General features: G+C 41.9%; 1 protein-coding gene across 5 annotated transcripts in view; it reads right to left on the reverse strand.

The window, feature by feature from the left end:
• LOC115057603 (activated CDC42 kinase 1-like) overlaps window positions 1-16,623 on the reverse strand; it is a 51,371-nt gene extending 34,748 nt beyond the window's left edge. For 4 of the 5 annotated variants that reach the window (XM_029524769.1, XM_029524766.1, XM_029524767.1 and 1 more), the window contains exons 1-2: window positions 16,366-16,623; window positions 8,238-8,437 (exon numbers count right to left, since the gene is read on the reverse strand). In XM_029524769.1, the coding sequence (XP_029380629.1) occupies window positions 8,238-8,255 (18 nt within the window). In that variant the 5' untranslated portion in view covers window positions 8,256-8,437; window positions 16,366-16,623. Of the gene's footprint in view, window positions 1-8,237; window positions 8,438-8,839; window positions 8,950-16,365 lie in introns of those variants that run through there. The other variant, XM_029524764.1, reaches the window with a different exon arrangement.
• Between the last annotated feature and the right edge of the window lie 561 nt (window positions 16,624-17,184).

The following is a 17,184-nucleotide window of genomic DNA, read 5'->3' on the forward strand; positions in this document are numbered from 1 at the left end:
GACCAAGGTGAGCAGTGGTGGAGAGACAGGAGGACACGGCTCAGCTCTTGTCATGTCAGCTCAGTGCTGCCCAACGCCTCCCCTCTGAAGTTAACACGCTCCATCACAGACTGCAGGCCAGGTTGGTAAGAATTGAGGCCAGTAGATCACGTGATCGTTTTCGCTGTGATCATTGAAATATAAATGATTTTATCTGCTTCAGTGTAAGACCAAGTGAGCCTGCATATTTAGTATGTCCTGTATAACACACTTCCTTTTGCTGCCACAAAAAATGTCCTTCAATTGAAATTCTGATTTATTTAGGAATTATTTCATGATTGATGCCAATTTTAATTCGAGTTTTATATTTGAAAGTGTTTTCAATTCTAAACATGAAAAATATACAACACAAAACCTCCCTGATATTCAACATCAAATTGATAGATTTTTTTCATCACGCCATTCACCTAAAAAAATATATGCTTCTGCAAGTTAGTTTATATTACTGAACCACTGTCTTTTCTGAGTTCTATCAGTGGGAATATAGAACTATTTTATTGGCAACAATGAAAAAGAAAGATTGTCTCAAAGCTTGTTTTAAGATCATTCGAATTTTTCCTGTAAATCTTCAACATTTTAGAATTTTCTGTCTCACTTTGACACACAGGAGCAGCCACTCGGCTCTGCACCCAGATGTCAGAGCTCCTTGTCCAATCTCTGAAGCTGATCCCTTCCACCCCGGAGGGAAACTCATTCTAGCAGCTCGTCTCCTCATGCTCTCTGTCACTATTTTAAGACTAATAGTAATATTAAAACCAAATAGACCTTCTAAAATTAAATGTTTCCAGTTTGGTTTCATCTGTTAAATAGTTTTTTGTCCACTAATAAATTATTATTATTATTATTATTATTATTATATATTGGTTCAAATTTTTACAGAGGTTGAGTTCAGACCTTCCCACAGATATTAGTTACTTGGAAAGTACCATACCTTCACCTCTAACCCCCCTACTCCCATTACAGGCCAAATTTCACAAATTGTCCTCCAGAAACCTGGAAAACCCCTTTAATAACCGTATGTGGGGACGGTGATCTTCGACCCCAGCAGCGTCGTCAGATACCTTATGTCAGTGGGGAGGTGAAGCTGAGCCTGTTAAAACATGTAAACGCCCTCTCGTTCCCCATGATGGAGAGCACGGAGAGGCAAAGCAGACAGGCTGTGGGTGTAACAGCACAGTGATCCCAGCCCAGTGGTCACGGCTATTCAACCCCTCCTTCTAAGAGGCAGTTTAGAGCCCTTAAAAACCAAAAGGACTGACTCCTGGGTCCCCCTCGTCTCTTTACGACTATTGGTAGGTAGACTCTGGAGGCAGTGGTTAAGCGTTTCACCAGCATCTGGGTGAAATCTCTGATGTCTACTTCTGATCTGGAGCTGACAGGGTGGAAATATAATCAGGGTAGTATCTAGACAGCACAGCAGAAGTGGTTATAGTGAACTGTATCTGTGTGTCTTAGCTCTGCAGAAATTATTGGATTTTTTTTTCCTTAGCTTTATTGTATTAAAATGTCTTATTTATCTGCTCTATTTGTATTAACCAGACGATCCAAGGTCAGGATGAAAAAACAATGTCCGAAAAAACTGGATAATTCTATAATCAGTGTAATTTTCATATATAATATAACAATGTCTAGTATTTTATATCATTAAATTACTGTTAAGTGCATATGTGTCTGAAAAAGAAAACACCCACTGGTTATAATGAAAGCTTTTCTCTCATAGATTTGTAGTCATCAAGCTGAACCACAGACTTTCTCAAAATTGACAGAAGTCCTCCAGAGCCAAAGAAGAAATCATACAACTGTTTTCACAAGCTCCTGGTTCTCCTAATTCTATCAACCTCTACTCTCCCACAACTCGTAACACTGTCAGCACAAACCAACTCTCCAAATCCTCCTGTACGTTCACCGTGGACACAGTCTTTTGGGGCCTTTCTGTGTGGAGTTTGTATGTTCTCCCCGTGCCTGTGTGGGTTTCCTCCCACCGTCCAAAGACATCACGTTTGGGTTAACTGGTGACACTAAACTGTCCGTAGGTCTGAGTGTGAGTGTGAGTGGTTGTTGGTCTCTGTCTTGGCCCTGTGATGGACTGGTGACCTGTCCAGGGTGTACTCCCTCACCCAGTGTCAGCTGGGATTGGCTCCAGCACCCCCACGACACGGAAACGGATAAGCCGTTGAAGATGAATTAATGAATGAACATCTTTATTTAGTTATAGTTAAAATAGGTTACTGACTTGTTTTTCTCGGCCCCACAACACCTAAATAAATATTTCTTCTTACACGGTCACAGTTATGGTAACGCAATCCATCCACCCACAACTTCAGGTCAGAGATCAAATCTCGTTGACTTGGACAATGACTTCACCTGAGGCTGAAAACCACCACACCTACTCCCAGATGATTCACAGCTGTAAACATAAAAAGAGACATTGAGATGGACCGGTGACTCTGCTACCGTGCTGAGGTCAGTGTTCCAGAAAAAATGTTGACACAGTGAAAATGTCTTCAAGGAAGCTGATGTAGCTGTGGTCAGGGTGTGGACTGAGGAGAAATGGCACAGTGGCTCCTTTCTTCAGTCTATATTTTTATCTTTAACAACTTTAACCATAAATAGAAGAATAAAATCTGATGTTGCTCCACATACAATCAGACCAAACTAAGGACTGTCTGAATCTTTGTCCTATTCTGACATATTTTTTCCCTCTTTGCTGTTATTGAATACGCATAATGCATTTTCCTACGCTGAAATGCAAAACAGTCCAGTTTCATGGTGAAGAGTTGTCTGTTAACGTTTAAAGAGCATTTTTATTTATTTTCTAATATAATCACTAGATTAGCTGTTAGCGGAAATTATTTTTATTGCATCTGCAATCTTTGCAGTAGTAGCTATTATTATTATTTCATTTATATATCAGCCCATAAAATTTCAGCTGAAGAGTTGAGCTGAAATCTTGAAGTGATTCTACATTTATAATCATAACAGTAGAGAGACAGATAACAGTGAATCTCTCCCTTCTCGTCCCTCTCTCTGTGATGGTTCCCGCCCCGGGGCCTTTCTGTGCAGAGTTTGCGTGTTCTCCCCCTGCCTGTGTAAGTTTCCTCCCACCGTGCAAAGACATCATGTTTGGGTTAATTAGTGACTCTAAACTGTCTGAGTGTGAGTGTGAGTGGTTGTTGGTCTCTGTCTGTCTCTGTGTGTTGGCCCTGTGATGGACTGCTGACCTGTCCAGGGTGTACTCCCTCACCCAGTGTGAGATGGGATCCAGCACCCCCCACGACCAGGAAACAGATAAGTGGTAGAAGATGAATGAATGAATAATTGAGGGAGGGTGGTAGACATAAACAGAAAGGATCCTGCTATAGATGGACTAACATACTGTGCATGTGTGATACACGCATCACATTGTTCCTCTGTGCAGTCACCATTTAATCAAGAGTAAAGTAGAACACGGCCAGCTTCAAAGTGCTTGGTGCCAAAACTGTAAACCAAATACAAAGGACTTTGTTGAATGAAAGCCTATCCCAAAGCCGGCGGGCCCGGCTGGGATCAATCAGGGTCAAGCACTGGAGTCAAACCTCCTAATGACTTCAATTTACTCATGCACACACAATATTTCATACAGAGTTGTCAGAGGCAATCTCATCACGCCTTTCCCAGAAAGATTTCCACTTCAGCTGAAGCAGAGGGGAGGCTGCCTGCTCGGCAAATCCGCCAAGTACAAAGGTGTGTGTTTGAGAGATGAAAAGACAAAGCCTTTATGTGAATGTGTAATGAGAGTAAAAGATAGACAGACCCCTGTGCAATATAATCCTTGGCTCTCATGCTGTCTTTCTAGCAAGTGTTGAAGGGACACGTGTGTGTGTGTGTGAGTGTGGTGTTGGCTTTCCCTTGTCCCTGCAGGCTAAACAGGTGGGATTTAAGAGGGTGATCTAAAACCTGTGGGGCAACACCGGGCCATGCGGGACGGCAGAGGACAGGATTAGGGAGACATTAGGACGGGATGAGGGTCCCACTGTCTCACTTAATCTGCGTGTGTGTTTGCACCAAGGTCACAGGTGATGAGGTATGCAAATCATCAGAAGCTAAAGCCCTCTCTATGTCACTGCCATCTGGATGCCTGGTCATCAGTCATACATCATGCCAGGGGCTTTATTTGTGTGTGTGTGTGTGTGTGTGTGTGTCTAATGACATTGAAGTGACACCAAAACATGCTAACTCATTCTCATACTGAGCTGACATGCCAACCCTCTCCTGGAATCATAAAAGAGCCTGTACATAGTATTTACTGTAGACACATATATGCCGCACATTCCTATCTGCACACATAAGAATGAGTTTGTTTGTGTTTCTCATGACTTAGATTTCTGCACTCGTATTTGTCCGTCTCTATTACAGCCACGTCCTGCAGCTCTCACTGCATCACTCAGTAATGAAAGTACTGGAAGCAGCGTTGTCTGAGCGTAGCATATTGTGAGACATCATGTAGCTTCTCTCTTATTTTCCAGCCACAACATACATATTGTACAGAATAGTTTATTCAATGTGACTAAATAAACAAAGTGGGGCCTCGTAGATGAAATTATTAAGTTCTGTTGCTGACAGATTTGCAGCAACCTGCTGCTGTCATTACCACTCTGGCCACACGGGGGCAGCCTGAGACAGTGAGAGGAAAAACTAACAATAAGCATAGTTATACAAGGAGCCTAAAGCAGACATTTCCCCTGGTTTGTAGATCAATGTTGTTGTTTTGTTTTGTTTTGTTTTTTCTTTAAAAGATAGTGAGCAGAGAAGAAGGTCTGATCTCACACAATCTGGAGATTAAGGCATCTGCATAGTCTGACAAGCAACAGACTGCAGTCTGAAGAATTTCCGAATTATAAATCTAAAGAACATGTCCTTGAATCATAACCAGTTTGTGTTTGGGATCATGCTTGAAACATGCTGTACTAAATAGTATACCAGTTCAGCTTGTGGAAAATAGTGATTAAGTGATTCAGAGATGAGAAAAGGCTGCAGATTACTGCTCAAACTGATGACAGGTTAGAGGTTAATTATTCTCTGTAATGTTTGTCTGCATTTTCCAGGGACGTAATCCATTCTATTTTTGGAAAAAGCAGACATCCCTCCTCAGGACTGATAATGACTTGCACAAGTGTGTTGTTTGTCCTTTGGCTTGGCTGTGAAAAAAGTGAAATGCCCGTTTAATGATTTCTATCCACACACCAGCCTCATCCTTGGAAGACACGCAGGCAGATGGTCTTAAAGAACGTTTAAACATACATGTAGAACTCTGTGTGACTTTTCCAATCGTATCATGACTCACAATTGTGTCAGATTAGTAAACAGCCTGCCATCAGAAAATATCAGACTGTCAAACCTTTAATTTAATGCATTAAAGACCATTTAAGATTTTCAGGGAAATTAAAAACTCTTGACTTGTGTAAAGGAGGAACATAATTAGTGTTTGTGTAATGTAGACTGTCATAGACCTGCAACACGAACTGGGCAGTTGCATCACAGCTTTCTGTTGTGTGTGTGTGTGTGTGTGTGTGTGTGTGCGTGTCTGGTCAATATATAAACTGCTCTTCTGTTCCTCTCTACTCAGCAGTGAGTGTGACTGAGCAGACAATATAGATAAGCCAAGAAGCAATAAACTGCACCCTGTGGTAAAAGGATAAGCTACGATAAGATAATATAAAGATAACGCTTGAAAATATTGATTACTGAAAAAAATTACAGCAACAGTGTAATGATCATGAAGGGATACCACAACCTGAACTGCCCTTCTGTCCCTAAAATACAAAGTAACACAGGGTTTAGACAACCATGATATCAGTGAGGCTCGTGTGTCCATCATTATGTGTTTCTCACCAGTTTTTTTTTTTTTTTAATTGTGTCAGTCAAATGTCAGATCAAATATAAGCAGAGTTGCTCAGGTGAGCTTAACATCTCAGATGGTGGCTCCTTTAAATATATTAAAACTATGAGAATCTTGGGCCTAGTCTGTGGCTGAGTGGCACCAATATCACGAGGTGATCGATTGCAGGGTCGTATTATGAGGAAGCCTCATGCTTTAACAACGCAGCAAACGGGCAATACGCCCAAAATGGCAGCCAGTACGGCAGTCTTCAGTGGGGAGGGTGGTTAGCGCAATACTGGTGCATCTTTGTGAATGCACAGAAAAGGTTTGTTTTTGGTTTTTTTTAGGGTGATCGGAGAGGTAAACTAAGAAAGCAGTGTGTGTGTAACAACTGGTCTGCTGCTAGACTGATGGAGGGGTAAAGCAGACTGGAGCATCGGGGGGGTATGGTGTGACAGCCGGATGCAAGTTCAGGGTTAAAATAACACTGTCCCCTCTCTCACACCCACACACACATACAGTTTGACTTCCCGAGGCTCCCTTTACTCCAAGTTCTCCTCTGTCGGTCCGGGCCCCCCAGGCCCTCCAAGTATTCAAAGACACCCTCCACAAAAAGCACAGTCACTGGTTGCTGTTGCTATTCTGGGAGCGTCCTCTTCGCTTTCTTACTGCCTTTCACTGCATTTTTCTTCCTCTTTCTCTGTGTACATTTTTTCCCACAATCCATTTTTTGAGTAATTCCAGTCTAACAAGTAACTGCTCATCGTTTTCCAAGCTTTCTTGGAGCCAGCCATCTTCCGCCATCCGTGTCTTTGACAAATGCAGGAACTGAACTGTGGGTAGATAACTTTGAGCCTGAGTGGTAGATCAGTAAAACTTATAGGAACCTCAAACAGCTGGTTTAAATTGTCTGCTTTACAAACAAAAACACTTTGTATTGTCTGTTTGAGCGTAAATCAGTCCACTTCAAAAAACTTTGTGAACAAGATATATAGATATATTTTTTGGTTTTAATATGTCCCAGTCAGTATATCGAAGTCTTCTTAAAGGTGTGACGGGTTTTCGATTCAATCAATTCAAGAAGAGGTGTAAACTCGAAGCGCCAATACAGGAAAATCAAATGTCAGAATTTACTGTACTTCGAGTTAGAATTTAAACAAGCATGTGGCACAACTCATTCAAATTTCTGCTCATACAGAGAAATAAGCATTAATCCCTATATGGCTCTACATCCATGTGGCTTCGCGGTGTTCAGTGCAGCACCATGACCATTTACAGCTGCACTTTTAGTGTTCTCTGTGATGTGAAGCGAACTTCCTCATGGACTGAAACTTCCCTTGAAATGCAGAGAAGTAAAGCATCATACATGATGCCATGATTAGCCTCCTCCCGTCTTTAACCCTGCTCCAAATGTAGAGTCATTTACAGAACTAAACACTGAGTGTCTGCCTCTGATACGCAAACAACAGGCCTGGTACCCACATTCGACCATTTGTGTGGCGCTTGACAACACAAAAGCATACATCAAGTGTCAGTGAGTGCACCCACTCGCACAAAGGCATGCTGGCACAATTCCTACATTCACAGGCACTCTCACTCACGCTGTTCCTCTCACTTTCACTCCATCACAGCTTTGTCGCTCACACACACACACACACACACATACACTCGATCATTATTTCTCTTTGTGCTGAGGCTGGCAGACACCTGTTAAGGAGTGCCTGGCTGGCCAGCATCCTGTGCATAGATCTCTTTGTGGCTCAGTAAAACGGTGTTCTATGCAAGTCCGACTCCCACTTCCTGTTACTCTACTTCATGAGCTAGAAATTACTCTGTGATTGTGACACAAAGACAACATAAATAAATCGTGGCCATGGTGGGTCCACGTCCACTGCTTGCTTTCAAATTTCTATACTTACTGCGTTCTATCCTAAGCACATACACATTCGAACATGAGAAAACCGACATGACATCATCAGCCCTTGTGTTTGTTCCTCTGTATTTCAAAGGTGAATAGCTCCCTTTCAGACAAACTTTGAGCCAGTCTGTGCGCCTTCCTGTTGTGAGGAAAGCACACTCACTGTTGGCATGATCTCATGACGGCATAGCTAACACACTCACACACTTAGACAAAGTGGGAAAAAGAAAGATACACAATCAAAGTTGTGAATATTTAAACAATTAACGCAATGGCAAAAAAAATAAAAAATAAGACTGGCTCAAAATCTGCCCCTGTTGTGGTGCCAGAGAGCACTGACCCAGTGGTATTGTCTGAGACACTGAATGTATGAGCATGTGTGGGTCTATATACAGTAGGATATGCACAAAATGGTCTTACCTGCAATATTTGAGCCATTGAAAAGTGGTTTTCTTTCCTGGTCTGGGTCCAGCGTCAGCTCTGACTCTGTAAGTTCTCCTCTCAAGTTGATGACAGGAAGCCAACAACGCACAGATGACACCCAGAGTCCATTGCAGTGTGGGATTAGTACACCCTTAAATGATTTCATCTCCATCCATTGAGTACATTGCAAGAATTGCCTGAAAAACCAGACAAAGAAACCAAAAAGATGTTGCATTAAACTCTTACCAGGAGGGTAAACTATACCTGCCCTCCAATTAAATAAAGCCCAAAAGTCATATTATTTTTATTAATGTAGCTTGTTGTGAGTAACTAAAAGTCAGTAAGTGAAAACGACTTGAGTGGCCAGCAGGCACACATTCAGTTGGAGGTAATCAACAGTTTTAACTGTTTTAGGAAAATGACAGAATTTCCTGTTAACTGAAACGATAAAATCAATAAATTAGGTCACCCTGAATTTGCATAATAAGATACTATTTCTAGCAGCATGAAACAATGGTTCTTTGTAAATGATAGCTAGTCCATTCTTTGTTCAACGAAATGACCATAACGCTTACTGTACGTACTGAACAAATACTTACTCGTAATGATTATCAGGTTTTCCAACAGACTCTACATAAACATGTTGAGCTTTACATATTTGACACAGAAAGTCTCTAATCTTCACGGGAACCTTGTAGTTTTGCTTAACTGTCTTCCGATTTCAGCACACTTGCGGTGAAGTTGCTTCACCACCAAGCTTTCTGCTGCAAACTTCCACCCACTCGCAATTTACATACATGACAGAACAGGGTGCTGGCAACACCTGAGTGAAATGAGTGAACCAACAGAGATGAGTAACTCTCTCATAATAGGACTGTTGCAAAACTGAAAAGTGAAACTATTGTGGTTGAAAAATCTTGATATTTTTGACTCAACTTTGAGCGAGTTCAACGTAACAGGAAATACAGTTCGACAGAACATTAAAATCCTGATTCACTGTTAACTCATCAAATCAACCACTTACAGAACTACTACTACCGGAAACAGTGCTCAGATGTTGGATGTGAATTGACTTGACGTTCCAAACCAGGTCTGGGGGCTGGGATAGGAATGCCTGAGGGGCCCTTTACAGGAGAGGGGCAGTATGAATGAATCAGTGCGATTCACACAGACACACGAGGACACAGCCCACCCACCACCTAGAAAAGTAGCTGACTAGAGCCGACAGTGTCAGAGGAGGAGTTCAAAACAGGGAGAAAGACCAAGCTATTCTTCCTTCCTACACACGCTCCACAAATGACTCCTTTGTCTGCGAGAAAACAGACTACGTATGTGACTGAGCTGTGCGACACAAGCATGCACGACACTAACGCACCAATCGCTCAGGCATGAACTGTAAACAAACACACACACACTCAACAATCTGTCAGCTTTTAGGTGACAAAAAGCTCCGGGCATGTCAGTTTATCGACATGCACCAGGATCGGAGGCCAAAACAGTGAGCAACACATTTTTCCATTGACAACCATCTGCAACATGCCCGAGGGCAGCATCAGGCGACCCCGCACCATTTTACAGTTTTGTTTTGTTTTGATAGTGTAAGTGGGCAGGACAGGAAGGGGAAGGTGCGGGGCCCCACCCAGGCACATATTGACACACAAACAACACCCACTCTCCCTTAGAGTGTAAGAAAGGCCAAAAATAAACTAGGCACAGAGGCCACTTAAAACACTAGCTGTACAAGATCAGCTCTCATGCTCAAGTGAGGACAGAGGATCAACTACAGTATATACCAGCACCAACCAGAGCCACGTTTACGATCGCTTTACTTCCATTTACTGAAGGATAGACTTAATGTCAGTGGTTTTCTGATTACATTGCACAAATCAAAAATTAAGGGTGAATTAAAAATCATGAAAGTGTTTTTTCCATGGCGTGGCGTTCTTGGTCACTAAGGAGGCCCAACTGCGCTGATGTTGCACTGCCCTGTTTGTTGGTACCTCAGCAGTTGTCAATTGACATGACTTACAATGGTGACCTTGGCCAACAAGTGCAGCTAACATGACTAACACACCATAACATACACACAACGACAGAACCTCCCCTCAAAATGTACATTCAATCTACACATGACACGGCATTACCACAACAACATTGCACACTCAGCTGTCAGTTTAAAAGAAACGGCTGAGTAAATGGGTGTGAATGCGAATTTCAGGAGTCACTTAGATTCGAAAAACAGTGAACAGTGAAAATACGGTTCATTCACATTGGACAGGTCACATGTTCAGTTTTACTTGAAATTGTACTAAAGACTCACCAGTGTGATCATTTGGAGGAAAAGGTGTGTGATGCTGTTGAGCCACATCAGGGAATACAGTTGTGTCTCCTATTTAGCCTGACCTCATTGATTTCAGTGGGTTGGACAAAAGAACAGAAACACCTGTCGACATGATACACTTCAAAAGCACAACAGTCTCCAAAATGACCACACAGGTGGTCACAGGTGGTCACACAGCTCTAAAACAGTGTTGACAACAACTGAGCATTTATGACGGTAGGATTTATTACAGGACTATTGGATTAGACAAGGATTCATCAGGATTAATAGAAAGCCTGCCTCTGTCTTTTCCATTGCAGAGTCATTGCTGATTCATGTACATGCTACAGAAAAGCCTTTCATTCATGCTGCTCCCCCCTCCCCAGTGATGAAGTCAACATGGCACCACTCTCCAAAAAAAAAAAAAAACTGTTTTGGATTGCATCATCTGTAGTTTACCAAGGCCTCTTGAATGCTAACAATGGTCTTTGTCTTCAACTAACTATTTTACGCAGTGTGTGAGTTTGATGGCGAAGTATAACAGTAATACCACTGAATAAAAAAAATCTATACATTAGCTCCAATTATAGACGAGAGTTGAAATCAGTTTGATGCCACAACTAATCTTTTGATGATTGTCGTTGCTTTTGCTGACGTTTCTATGAACACTGAATGATAATAATCCAATGTATGGGGCACTGTGGTAATAAAGGAGTAACTGTGAGGCCACGACAACAATACTCCTTCCAGGGGACAAAGCTGCCTGCGGGTCATGAGATACAGCAGAGGACAGCTACACTTTCTCTACTAATCAGCAAGGAGGGAAGAATTAATGAAAGTGGAACACCATCTTATCTTACTAACAGAGGAGGCTCTGCTCTGAGTAGAGTAGAGTAATACAATATACAGAAAAAATGTACTTGGCATTTAACACAACCAATTCATGTGTATTTATAGTTATGGGTGCACATGCAAAAGTATTTTATTTCTTCTTCATTTTACATTTTCTAATTTTCTGGATTAAGCCATCCCTTACTTCTGCCATTCATGAAGGCTAATGGATGGAAAGGTAAATGTAGGCATTACTGCAAACATTAACAAAATCAGTTAGCAGTTCAAAGCTTCCACATCTAACTTTCCACTCCAGGTTAGACCAACAGTCTCCCAGGATGCCCTTTGATCAGACTGACATCCGGCGCTCTTCTTTCATGACGTTACAGGCGGTGTTGAAGTTGATGGCCATTCAATTATCCTCTCTTCAGTCATCACCTAACCACCAACCAGAAGTGGTGAAGGCGTCAGTGTTTTAGGTGACACAGCCATTAAGATAATCTGGGTGATGAACAATTGTCAGAGTGATCACCTGTAGCTTTTCCCAATGTCAAGATAATATTTATTGTGAATGTATAAATACTATTATTATTAGAATAGAATAAGTTTTATTGTCATAATACAAGTACAGCGAAACTTGGGTTGACTTCTCTCTTACAAACACTAAAAGAATACAAATCTATAGATTTAATATGAAAATCTAAAAAAGCTGAGATTCTGATTCTGGAATCAGCTTAGTATGTGCAATGTTAGCATGTGTTAATTGTTCAAAAAGATTGTAACCGGGGAAGGTTCAAACAGAGAATGTCCTGGGTGAGTACAGTCCCTGCATATGCTGTGTGTTTTTTTTTTTTGTTTGTTTGTTTGTTTTTTTTTTCTCTCAGGCTGTGCCGCCTTTACCACCCGGTTCAGGTCTTTCTTTTCCACGACAGTGCAGCTGGTATACAAGATAGTGGCACAACTAGTCAGGATGGACTCAATTGCACTCCTATAAAGCTTCGCCAGCAGCTTCTGGGGGAATTTGGCCTGCTTCAGCTTCCGTAGCAAGAAAAGTCATTGTTCGGCTCTCTTCACAAGCTGAGAGGTTTCGGCAGTCCATATCAGCTGTTTGGAGATGGTGAACCTGAGAAACTTCAGGGATTCCACCACCTGAACCATTTCTCCCTGAATGTGTTCGCTGACCTTTGACTTTCTGAATTCAATGACTAGTTCCTTCCAGCATGGTTGCTAGGCCTGTGCAATGTACTGTTACAGATTTTAACCCACACTTTAAAAATGAACAATCTGCAGTTTCTATTTCACAAAGAAATACCCTTGTCTTAGCTCTCTGCTGCTCTAGAAAAGGCCAACATTTCTGAATCCATTGCAACTTCCCGACTCTAATTTTAAAGGTTACTACTGTATGTCATCCTGGAGCTACACATTATCAAATGTTACAAGCAGGTGAAATATTTCCTTAGTATACAGACAACAAAAATAAAACTTCATTACAAAACTTTATTCTGTCTTGCTATTATAATATCAGGAGTAATAAAGGCTGGAAAAACTGTAAAAGAATCACAAGCCAATTAGCTTCCCTTCATCGTGTTATTGTGCACAATTTGCTCATAAACCTACTGAACAGTTAAGGCAAAAGCAGCCCTGCAAACCTTCTTGGCAATGGTACCTTATCTCAGGCTGTCTTGGACTTGCAACATAAACTAGTTGAATTGCTCTGAGTCATCAACTGTTTTCAGATATTTCTCACCCATTCAGGAAGGTGGTGTAACACTGTGACATCCTGTTACGGAACGGGCACTACCAACATTTGGCGCTGTGTCTAAAGTCAGTATTGACAATTTCCTCTCCATCCATGTTATATTTTCAATCATCTATAATCATACAGCAGTGAGCCCACTTTTAACCCTCTAATGTGAACACCTTAAGAGCTCTATGTTTTAATGCATCAAACAAGTCAAAGGTACCATGTAAACATTGACATTGCAATATTCATGTAGTCCTAGGGCAAGCAAGCAACTTAAAATCCACTGCAATACATTTTTAAAACATCCAATCACAGGAGTGGGGCCTCTATAGACCATCCACAGCATTTATGGAATTGAAACAACGATAATCAACAAATTACCCCGGACAAAATTCTGTGACTAAAGGGGAGGTTCAATTTACAAGCTTACTCCACTTCTAAACTCTCTCAAACAAAAGCTACCAACATTTGATATAGTGTGTCACCAGCTGAAATCCAAGATGGCACAGTTGCAGAGTGTCAACAGGACAACAGACCTGCCTGCAGGTGAGGAAACACAAGACTGGATGAGCAGCGAGTAGCTTCTTAGCACCAATTGGATTTTCAAGTTCAACCACCGGCCTATATTTCAAATATCATTAAATCTGGTGGAAGAAATCTTCACTCACATCCTTGATCATGATGCCAAAGACTGTGATATGACCTTCTTTGCCAGATCTCCCCCTCGCAATGTAAAATCTGGAAGTCTACTGGATGAGGCCGTTTAAATCACACCATCAGTGCCCCCATGTAGAAAAGAGACAGCTGACATACCAGCCTGAAACAGGCGAATAAGGGCAAGAAAAACACATATTTAGCAGGCTAAATTCCTCAGCATCAAATCTAGAAAATCAATCAAAGGGTCGTTCTTTTGGCCATGATTGAAATTTATTTGAGCAAAGTTAATTAAATATGACGTCAAAATCTGTGCCTGTAAAACTGTGATAAACTAAAAAATTGGCTCACGCTCTCATCAGTCCTTAGTGAGCACAGCATGACTGACTTTGTTTCATTAAATGTGTTTAGCTGCTTTCACCCCCATTCTGTCATATTTAGTAACTTCTGGAACATCCTGCATGTATCAGGATCAGAGCTGCATTCAGTCCAGCAGCAGAAACAAATACAGGCAACAAATCATTCTTCTAAAAAGATGACGCCACCACACTTTCAGGTGGTACACTTTCAGGTGGTTCCACCCAAGATCAGTCAACACCGCTTACAGTTGGAATGTCAATCCCTTTCTCAAAGTATCTATCTGGAATCTAATGCCACAGAACTGCAGTCCAGCACCTCCACTGCCAAGCTGTATATTTGTACTCCTGCTATCACTGTAGACACTGTAGATGGCACATTGATCAGTGGAAACCAGAGTTGGAGAGCTGGATTGTAGGCATTTCAAACACAGGATGAGCCCACAGGTACTGTCTGGGAAATACAGGTGCAATCTAAGCCAAATCTTTGTCTATGGCAATGTGACCACCACACCATGCAGGCAACCTCTAACAAAACCAAGTCCAGACTTAGCACTGTACACACTCAGCTCAAAGATGAAATACTGCCAATTTGTTTTTCTTTTTGAAACATGAAGACAAGTTACTATAATCCCGCTTTAACAAATTCTGTCACACAGACATGATATTGGTAACCAAAAAAGGCCTTTCTGCAATTCTATCAGGTGGCATTTCAAACAATATCATTGGCATTAAAATGAGTTCGCCCAGAACGTCACAATCTGCATTACATCAAATTCACACCCAAATGTCACACTAAAACCAGAGCAAAGCTTCAGCATGTTGGAAGGAACATGACATCCTCTTTGCCCTTTGCAGCATCTGAATTAGGTAAGTGCAGCTGCTCAGTCTTGTCTTTTCTGTACAACTGATTAATACACAGAGGGATGGAGAAACAGGTAAAAGATTCCTCTGTGTCAGTCAATAACACTAATACCACAGAGCAATGTGGTGTCCAGGGGAGACTGTGATTTTCAACACTCTGCTGTACGTGAGTGATCTGGACTTTGCACTGCTTAAAGGCAGTGGGCCAATCTGATTTTATAGTCAAACACTGGCAACAATTATGTTTAATTGTACCAATAAAAAAACAATTATGTGCAAAAGGCTTACAAAATGCCACACATAAAGCTAGGTGTGTGTACAATGTAATAAGAAGTGTGTGTGTATGTGTGTGTGTGACTGCAGGATAGAGAGCGTTTCCATTGAAACGAAGAGGATGTAGAGAGCTTTGTTCTGCTATCTGCAGGCCTTGTATCTGACAATCTAACACCAGGAGACCAGGAGTGTGTGTGTGTGTGTGTGAGAGAGCGAGAGAGTGATAGCACAGCAAGTGGGAACAAGAAATCCAGAGCTGCCTTTTTTTTTTTTTTTTTTTTTTTAGTTATTCATCCTATGTAATCCGATTTGTTGGATGAAGATTCATATACAGCAAAAGTCATCAACACTGGTGAAAACTGGGTTGTTTTCCTTTCATGGAAAATACTTTGAAAGGCCCGACTAAAGATGAGATAGACTTACTGACCTGATTCAACTAATTCGATTTACCAAAAAAAAAAAAATAGCTGACAAGTTTCCTCGTGATGAGGACCATTCTGCACCAATTATAAGACATATCTGTAGAGTTCATATTTGCTCTTTTTGGTTGCTGTGAGTGCTGAATTAAGCCTCCACTGCTAAGGTATGTTATATATTTGCTGGCATTCGTTTACATTCACTGCTTACACAGTAATATTTCCTTGCAGAGCGAGAAACAGGTTAAGAATAAAAACCCAAGTATACAAATAATTCAGTTGGAGTGAGTGGCTCACTTTATCAGCTGTGGGGCATTAAAGGTGTTTTAACCTTTAACCTGAATGATGCAGGAGCATGATACACAACGCCAGGACCCAAAGCAGCCAAATTCAGCCATGATGAATTAGATTTTTTATTGTGCAGAATGCCTAACTGTCTAACTGAAAAGGCCCAGTTCATGAGTGAAGTGCAATAAAGCTTCCTGTGTGAGTGAGTGTGTGTGTGTCCTGTAACAACATGCAAGTCCATCTGAAGTGTGTACCTGTCAGCACCGTCTGTGACTCAAGTTGTGTAACGAAGTGCTGCAGAGTTTCTCAATAGAGGCAGCGGCAGCAGCTCCCGCCTGTTGGAGCACCGCTGCAGGGATTTCGGTCACAGTGCTCCTACCTGTCGGTGTCAGCTGGATGTCACCTCCTCCCGCTCCGGCTACAGCGCCACCGGTCCCGGCATCTCTCACCGGGACTCACCGCGGCCCACCGGGGAATCAGGCTGGCATAAACCAAGTTTGTTCCTCTTAGTTGTCCCGGTCTGTGTTCCGGTCCCGGCTGTGTTCCGGTCCCGGTCTGTGCTCCGGTCCCGGTCTGTGTTCCGGTCCCGGTCTGTGCTCCGGTCCCGGTCTGTGTTCCGGTCTCGGTCTGTGTTCCGGTCCCGGTCTGTGTTCCGGTCCCGGTCTGTGTTCCGGTCCCGGTCTGTGCTCCGGTCCCGGTGTGTTCCGGTCCCGGTCTGCACGCCCTGTCACTGCTGGACTGACAGGGTTCATGGCCTCAGGTCTCAGCTGCAGCTTCCCACATCAAAGATTTACAGGTGCTTACAAGAGGGTTAACTCTACAGAGAAAACTGTCTCTTCCCTTGTTACTTAGTTAGATTATATAAATTAACCTGTTTTAAGGATTATGAATGTCGGTACCAGGTTAAAAACCTTTCTTTTCTCATGCACTTATGCATTAAACCTGCACTGTAATTTTCCTTAACCTATCAAGACCAGTGCATATACTTTTAGGGTTAGGGTTTAATTTCATAATTTTAATGTGATTTTATACATTATATTATAATTTTATGACTGACTTTTTGTATGCTCTTTAATTATGTTTTAAGACGATCTCTTCTGTGTGTCTGTAAAGCACAATGAATTGCGTTTGTGTCTGAAATGCGCAATATAAATAAACTTTCCTTGCTTATTGTTTTATTTCGGTGAGTCTCAAATAC

This window comes from Echeneis naucrates, chromosome 17, assembly GCF_900963305.1.
Source record: "Echeneis naucrates chromosome 17, fEcheNa1.1, whole genome shotgun sequence".
NCBI lineage: Eukaryota > Metazoa > Chordata > Actinopteri > Carangiformes > Echeneidae > Echeneis > Echeneis naucrates.